Source organism: Nasonia vitripennis, chromosome 1 (genome assembly GCF_009193385.2).
Source record: "Nasonia vitripennis strain AsymCx chromosome 1, Nvit_psr_1.1, whole genome shotgun sequence".
Classification (NCBI taxonomy): Eukaryota; Metazoa; Arthropoda; class Insecta; order Hymenoptera; family Pteromalidae; genus Nasonia; species Nasonia vitripennis.
The window spans coordinates 13,841,031-13,849,914 of record NC_045757.1 but is presented as its reverse complement, the minus strand read 5'-3'; the positions used below and the strand labels follow the sequence as shown (position 1 = coordinate 13,849,914).

General features: G+C 41.5%; 1 protein-coding gene across 1 annotated transcript; it reads left to right on the top strand.

Moving 5' to 3' along the window:
* The first annotated feature begins 4,905 nt into the window (after positions 1-4,905).
* Positions 4,906-8,599, top strand: LOC100113790 (hexamerin). Its single transcript, XM_001599060.5, has 6 exons — positions 4,906-5,348; positions 5,479-6,122; positions 6,211-7,162; positions 7,246-7,382; positions 7,461-7,746; positions 7,837-8,599. Exons 1-6 carry the CDS (start codon positions 5,258-5,260, stop codon positions 8,358-8,360), a joined length of 2,634 nt encoding a protein of 877 aa, XP_001599110.3. The 5' UTR covers positions 4,906-5,257; the 3' UTR covers positions 8,361-8,599.
* The last annotated feature ends 285 nt before the right edge of the window (positions 8,600-8,884 follow it).

Genomic DNA, 8,884 nt, shown 5'->3' with positions numbered 1-8,884 from the left:
AATTTGCCGAAAGTTTAATTTCACTTTATATAGGTACGATGTTCTAATGGAGTGAGCCGAAGAATAGAGTGTCGGGCTTTGCCCCGACACCTAATGTCGCGAAAGATATATACCCGCGCAAAAGGAATGCGTTGGCCCCTACCGAAATCGTACCCACTCTATAATACCGAAATCACAATGAAGTCGGAAGCTATATTCTGCCAAAGTAACGTACTAGAAAGTATTTATTCTTTTCCTCTTAGAATCAAGTGAGCGCCCGTAAACACACCAAAAATTTGAGCTTGCATATCAATAGCACTGCAATGATCTGGAAAAATACAAACATAAGAGATCACTAATGGAAGCCTCTGATAAATGAATGAGATAAGCCAATCGTTACGCAGTCTGATCAAAACTGCTGACCCGGATAGTCTGCAATTTTGGCTATTGTGCAAACTTGTTTGTAGATGTTTAGCCCGATGTTATCGTAAGCTTCATTTAACCAATGATTTTTATACCTAATAACGTTTCTGGAATATATTACGCAGTGTTTTTGCTGTAAAAAATCAATAGTACCCACTCGCTCACAGCGAGCGAACGAAAGCCTCACACAACAGAATCCCATTCATTAATTCATTCGCATTCATCCTCCTCTCGAGGTACTTCCTTCCGCGCGAGCGAGCCTTGCAACTATACACAATCGTCCCCCCCCCCCTACCTCACCTCCCCCCTTGTCACTGTTTCCTTAGTCGCGGGAATGCTCCCGAATCCGTCGCCTAATTAAGCGCTAATTAAACGGAAAATTAATAAGATCGCGCTTGCGCCCAAATCCCATAAGCCAGAGCAGCAGCAGCCGTGCATCCGGAGCTTTGCTGCCTCGATTCTGCGGCGGCGCGGGAGACTCTTGAATGGCTATACGCCGTGATTTTACACCGACTCCCGCACAAAGGGAGCTGCTGCTGCTGGTGTTTGTACCCCATGGCTCTTTTGGTATTCGTTTCACTAGATGCTGCGTCTCCGTTTTATTTGCAAAATGGATGGCTGGGTTGTTTTCTCGTTTATTTTTTTCTCGCAGATGTTTAAAGGCTTGAAGCACAACTGTGCGTCTTGTTGAAAACTGATGAGGAAATTGAATATTTACGCAACGCGATGTGGATACGGTTATTTATAAAAATGTTACGACTTGCCATTTAGTAACAGGAATGTTTTTTTCTCGTCACTTTACGATTATTGCGCGCGCGTGTTGCAACCGCGGAGAATCGGTGATAATTATTATCCATGTTAAACCTTTAAAAGTTATAAATGTTTATTTTTATCGCGCGACCGATACTTTTTACCAACCATTGGTCTCGTCACCTTATTAATCGTCTGACCATACAAGCCGTCTAATCTTTTAATAAGCTTAAATGGTGCGCACGTTTTTAAATACCAGTATGAGTAAGGCAGATAAAGTCCAAAGATAATTTTTTTCCGAAGTTCTGTGTCTGCGTTTGGGCTCCGCAAGTTACTGCAGCTTTCGCAAAAATAACGAACGAGTATTAAGGAGTCATTTCCTGCGTTGACACTTTCAAAATTCCGCGGCTCCTTTAATCACCCAGCAAAAAGTCTCCCGATTCTCATCCGCAGCTACAGCAGCAATCGGTTCGAAGAAAACCTATCCCTCGCGCGCAACGAGCGACGAATTCAATCAGGCCTCGGCGTGGCTGGTGCCGCAGCGCCAAAGAATCCTCAAGAAAGGCCGGTATAGTAATTTGGCGATGCTCAGCCCTTTGTTTTATGCGCCGCCGCTAGTCAGAAACTTTTGGGACGCGCTTCCCCGAAAAGAAGAGGAAAAAGTAGAAGGAGCAGGAGAAGTAAGGCGGATGGAAATCGCGCGCGTCCACCTTATCCAATCAGGCCTGCCCGTCGCGTGTCTACGCCGTCGATGGCCCATCTGAAAGTTTCTTTAATCAAGTATTTGATCAGCCCTGCCTGCCTACGACTTGCTCCTTTCTTTCCTCGCTCTTTCTATCGCTTCCGCCCGTGAGTTTTCTCTAAAACAGCTAGCCTGACAGGAGAGTTCGCGGATGTTTAGTCGCGATTTGTACGTTGTTATGCACCTTTTTCTTAGCCTAAAAAAGCTCCCTCTTGAGTTTTTTCATTGCATCTGTGTGATCACTAAAGTCTTTCTTTAAACTCAAGTTTTCGTCGAGTAATAAGGGTAAAACGTGGCTAGCCGACCGAGATCCAGTAGAGACGGAAGTAAGTGGTCGGACAAGTTGACTGTGCAAACATCAAACCAATATCGTAATTGCGCGGCTGCAGAATGTGTATGTACAGTACTGCACAAAAGCCGACGTCGATGACTTAGCTCTCAAAAGGAAAGTCTTGTGCCGCTACGCATATGAGTTTCAGCGAAGGGGATGTCTTCACTTCAGTTTGAAATCTTAAGAAATTAAACTTCAAAGAATCACTCGCTCGTGAACTTAATCGCAATTGGATTCTGCGATGCAACGATTCAACTGCTGCAGTATATAAGAGGGTAGAATGTATAATGCATTTGATAATGAAAGCTTGATCTCGGTCGAGTTTTTAATTTAGCGAATTTCAATGGATGCAGAGTTAACGAGATGACCTGATTTTCTCGAATCGCAAAATAGCCGAAGTAGAGAGAGATGGGCGAATTATTTCACGCGAGCTTGCGCAAATTAAACAACGAGCAAAATAGCCAGGCTTGTACATTATTCGCTTTGCTGATTTTCATCATTGCTAGCAGGTCGGTTTGAATCCTCAATATGCATGAGCTGGAAGCAGTTTGCTCGAGCGCTTCTCTCGTTTTTATAACAACAACGACGACTCGTGAAACCACTGCGATATTTCGCGAAAAGGTATTTCAACGATATGCCGAAGCTTCGAAGAGGTCTGGTGGTAAGACCAAAAAAAAAAAACAGCGATAATGCAAGAAAAAATCAACGAGAAGCGGAAGCAAAGGCGCTTCGAAGGCGCGTTTTCAAAAGCGAAAATGTTAATGCCTAGAGAGGAAAACGCAATGTCGCGGAAAATTGAATGGCGTTAGTTATATGGGTAGAATTACACTGCTGCCATCGATTCACTGACACCTGAGCCTTTTAAATAAGAGAACAAATATTATGAAAATTTAGTTTTAAAAGCGTGATGCGATTGTGACTGTACACATGCAGATATATCACAGGAGGCGAAAGCAGACGAAGATAAAAATGGCGAGATGCGAGATTCGCTAAACGCAATTTTTATCTCGACCCTCAAGTTGTGTTTATTATGTTGATACAAATAAGTTAAAAAAAATATTGGAATATAAGTTTCACAACCTTATGTAATTCTTCATACCTATATTTTAGAATCAAATTTTGAATCATATGAATAAGTTCACTTATAGGGTAGCCTTTGAAATTACCTCTTTAGATTCTTACTTAACGTATATTATTATATATGAATCTAAAATATCTATTATATAAATTTATCAGAATTCAATTAGATTTTACAAGACGAAATATTTGCACGAATCTTTTAAAACAATTTGATAAATACAATGTAGATTAAGATTTGTTAACATTATGTGTTACCACTAATTAAGCAGATAATTTAAATCTCAACGCAAGACGACGTTGGCGCACCCGAATCCGGTTATCTTTAAAACGTGACTGGCACGTGTTGATAGAATTAAGAAATGCATGCTGGATATTGGAAATATTGAATCCAACACTATTTTACGTATATAAACTACTTTTGTTCATAATCACACTCATATTTGAATAGATTATTCACACAAACGAATGAAAAATCGACTATAAAACATCCTTTATTGCATTATCTCCTTATTTTTTAATGCATAAAGATTTTTTTTCATACAATTAAGAGTCACGTAAACATATTTAGTGAAAGCTCCGTGTGATGGATTACTTATTAATGTGGTCGTATCTAATTTTTTTCTATACTATTTTTATCTTGCCGCTGCGTGTGAGAGATCATTCGCACTTCAACAAAGTCAATGTAAAAAATTATCATAATGAGCAAACTGAACGTTTTTCGTATTGCTTTGTATTTTTAATTGTGATTTAAAATAACCTAAATTTATGTACACTAGGAAATCTAAGTGCGCTTCGAGCACTCCCGATCACGTCAACAATTATATCTTTCTAGAAAAATTTTCAATTTTGCCGCCTACTGAGCACTAACTGTTTAACTGTGGTTCAAAGCGTTTGTAGCTTGCAGGTTATGTAATCAAATTCACAAATTCGCGTTCCTGAATTCTTGTACCAGGCGACTAATCATGAATTAAACGCTTTATCACAAAGCCCAACACTTTTTTAAGAGAGGATACCCATCCAAATGGTTACAAACTATGTTTTATTTATTATGGAATACCTATTACAGTACATGTTTTGTTGTACAGTACAGGCAAGAAATACTTCACAAAAACAGTAATACTCTTATTAAGATATGATTGTTTATCATTCTTTCGCTATAATATAATCTCGAACATAAGACATAACCAAATCAAAATAATAGATATTTTTGAAATAGTATTGTATATGATCCAGTATTCTGCATTGATAGCTTGACATTTCAAGCTATCATCGTCCTGAAAGGCAGTTTATTGCTAAATCGATTTTATTTAAGTTTATTTCACAATTTGATTCGCGAACAATATTATATATTCAATACTTTAAACATTTTAAGGAAAAAATATATAGTTATCTGTTCGTCAAAACTGATTTGATTGGGGCATTTTAGCAGTGCACTGGCATATAATACATTGTTAATAAAACTATGCAAACATTCAAATGTTTTACAAGTATTTTGTTCAATTATTTTTAATTTAAATTTGGGGATTTACCAAACTTAGTTAGAATGCTAGTAATCAAATGCGCCTATAGTTAGTATCTGGCACCTAGCAAAAGCTAGTAATAAATTGACAACGTAGCATCCAAACATATATTCACAGTGTATTAAAGTAAAACGAATTGTTATTACAATAAGCTAAATAATTATTTTATAAAAACTGCGATTGCCATTAATTTTACATGGAATTTTGCATGTTCAAGCGCTGTTTTTTACGACAAAATTCTTTGGCCATCTCGAATGATGCCAGTTGGTTAGAGTGCAGTAGGTAAACGCAGCATTTATCAGACTACTTAATCTTCCGCAAGCACAGTCTTACACTCACAGTGCAAGCTGAAGGCGGGTCATAGGTCACGTCAAAACTGTTCGATAGTGATACGAATTCGGTATAAAAGGCCCGGCACCAGTGTCAGTCAGCATGCACAGCATCACAATGCGCTTCAGCATCGTGTTCCTCGCTTTGTTCGCCCTCGCGGCGGCCATTCCCGCCACTCCGAAATATCATGCTGGTAAGTGATTTTACATTCCAATTTATTTTATACTATTTGAACTACTTTTTTCATACAGTCAGAATTTAAATTCTCACTGATGTTATAATATAAAAGACATTTTAACAAATTCTTATATTCAAAATTTCAGCTGACCAGGAACTCCTGAAGAAGCAGCAAGATGTGATCTACCTTTTGGAAAACATCGCTGGAGAACTGCCCAACCAACACCTCCGTGAAATCGGTTATAGCTACGAATTCGAGCCCTACTTGCAGAACTACGAGAACCCCTCGACCGTCAAATACTACGTCAGTCTTGTCAAGACTGGCCATGCACAGCCTCAGGGAACCCCATACTCTGATGCCGTCAGCCAGCTCCGCAAGGAGGTTGCTCTTCTCGTCCAAATCTTCTTGGGCGCCAAGGACTACGAAACATTTTTGAACACCGCTGCCTGGGCTCGCGTCCACGTTAACCAGGACCAATTCGTGAACGCTTTCGCCAAGGCTATACTCCAGCGCAAAGACCTGTACGGAGTCATCCTTCCCCCGGCTTACGAAGTCTTCCCATACTACTTCTTCGACACCAGAATCATCCAGAAGGTGCAAGACTACGTAAACAAGTACGGACTTGACTACCAACAAGCTCAAGGCGAGAAATACGGTGTCTACACCATCAACGTAAACTACACCTCCTACTATCCCTTCGGAGAGAACGAAATCGCCTACTTCACCGAGGACATTGGTCTGAACGCATACTACGGCTACGTCCAATTGGCGCACTACATGATCCCATACGTGAGTTGCTGCTACTAATCGTAAACTTTTTCTACATTTACTTAGTTGAGCGATGAGTTGCTATTTATTTACTTTCACTAATTGACAGGGTGGTGACTACGCACACAAAGAACACGGTGAACACTACAAGAACGGTCACGGTGCCCACTACTACTACATCCACCAGCAATTGCTTGCCCGTTACAACCTTGAGCGTCTTGGACAGGGACTTGCCCCCATCAAGGAACTCGACTACTACTACGAACACATCGAAACTCCCTACAAGCCTAACTTCCGTTACACCAACGGTGTCAACTTCCCAGGCCGTGATGAGCACCACTATATTACCCCCAGACACCACAACTACGAACTCGTCAAGCTCGCCCGTGCTCTTGAGCAGAGAATTCTCGACGCCATTCATCTTGGACACGTCATCACTCCCCAGGGTGCCTTCCTCTCCCTTTACCAACCTGAGGGTCTCAACATTCTTGGTGAATTGATCGAAGGAACTGGCCGCAGCATCAACCCCCGTTACTACGGAAGCTTCCAGTACGTCGCCAGACAACTTCTCGGCAACGCTCCCGAATTCAACAACATCTACGAATACAGCCCGTCCGCTCTTGAGCTCGGTCAGACTGCTGTCCGTGACCCCATCTTCTACCAGCTGTACAGCAAGATCATCGAGCTGTTCCACTACTACCAGGAAGCTCTCCCCGCCTACCAATACAACGACGTTGTCGTACCCGGTGTAAACATTGAGAAGGTTGAGGTTGGCGATCTCGTCACCTATTTCAGCGACTACGAGGTTGACCTCAATAACGCTGTAGTACAGCCCGTGGGACAACACCAGGAATACCAGCCCTTCCCCAAGGTCAAGGCTAACCTTAAGAGACTCGACCACAAACAATACGAATACACCATCTACGTCCAGGCCAAGAAGGTCGTACCAGGCGCTGTCGTACGCGTCTACGTTGGACCCAAATACAACTACGATGGACAGCCAATCGACATCAGCCAACACCGTCACTACTTCTACGAACTCGACCAATTCGTCTACGACAGTGAGTTTCACTTGTTTAAATATATTCTGAAATTGTATTTCGCTTTTGCTTATTTATTTAATTGTTCATTTGTAATATTCTAGTCACTGAGGGACAGAACGTAATCACCAGAAACTCCCACCAATTCGCCGGTCAGAGCTACGACTACCCATCAGTCCAGCAACTCAAGGAAAGCATCAAGGGTGCTTACAGTTCCCAGAGCCCCTACTACATTAACTACGTAAGAACTCAAGCTTTATTAATGAAAATATACAATTATTCAACTTTGTCACGTACTAACTTCCCAATACTTGTACAGCCCGAACAGCTGTATGGCTTCCCAGCCAGGTTGACCCTTCCCAAGGGATCTCAAAGCGGATTCCCACTTCAATTCTTCTTCATCATCACTGCTGGAACCCAACACCAGCCTGAACACTACGGCCCAGTCGTAGAAGAACAATGGCAGACCTACCAGCCATACCACTACCAAATCGTCGGAGACGAGGAATACAAACAGTTCACTCAGAACCCAGTAGACACGATCCACGGTGGATACCAAACCATCGAAGTGATACCAGACTTCGACAGCCAGATCATCACCGAAGGTATGTTTACCGCCTTTACCCTCTTAAGTAGTCTGTATTTCGTTGTATGATCTTTCTGACGGTTTAAAATTGAAAACATTTGTTTTACAGGAAACTGGCACTGGGGATACTTGTACAAGAAGTACCCAGGTAGCTACTACTACCCACACTGGCAACAAACCTACTACAGCCAAAAGGGAGGTGACAGCCATCACTACGGTTCTCACTACAAGACCGACTACCCTAAGCATGGTGCCACCTACCACTACGGCCAGGGAGGTTACCACGGCCAGGAAGGTTACCACGGCCAATACCCGTACGCCTACCAAAAGGGTACCGAGCAGCCAGAAGGCGGCAAATACCAGACCTACTACAAACAGGGAGCTTACCACGGCAGCGGATACTACCCAGGTGGACACTACAGCCAATCCCACAAGGGACAATCAGAATATGTTCACAACTACTACCAAAACAAGTACATCGGTGACGTGATCGGTGGAGCCGTCTCCTTCGACAACAAACCCTTCGGCTACCCATTCGACAGACCGATCGCTGACAGCGCCTTCTACGCCCACAACATCTACATCCAGGATGTCTACGTCTACCACCACAACGAGTACATCCCAGAGTACTAGATGGTTGAAATGAGCACCAAGCTTTACTTTTATTATTAATATTTTATTTAATTATGTATCTGCTGATATGTTTGATATGTTTCTTTATTGTAAAGAACGCTTGAAAGATTGCACTATGCAAGCCTTGATTGCGTTTTTGTGACTGAGTGAATGTTGTTGCGTCCTTGTTGTTATTTAAGTTCTAGCGATTTTACGCTGGCGTAGCAAAATCATATGAATAAAGAAATTATTTGAACATATATCTTTCTCGTTTTACATTTCGATCGGCCATCACAATTACACCTTTTACACGACATTAATGCAACATTTCTTTTGATCTTAAAATCTTCAAAATTGAAACTTGAATAGTTACACAAAATAATCGTCTGCATATAATAATAAGTTTTTAAAAAATGATTACAATTTGTTAAAAATAATAAAGCAAATTCAATAACAATTTTCGAAATCGCGCTCGACTTCCCCAGACTTCACTATACAATCAAAGTGTCTCCTTTCATCAACAAGCCCTGCGGCACTTAATTGTA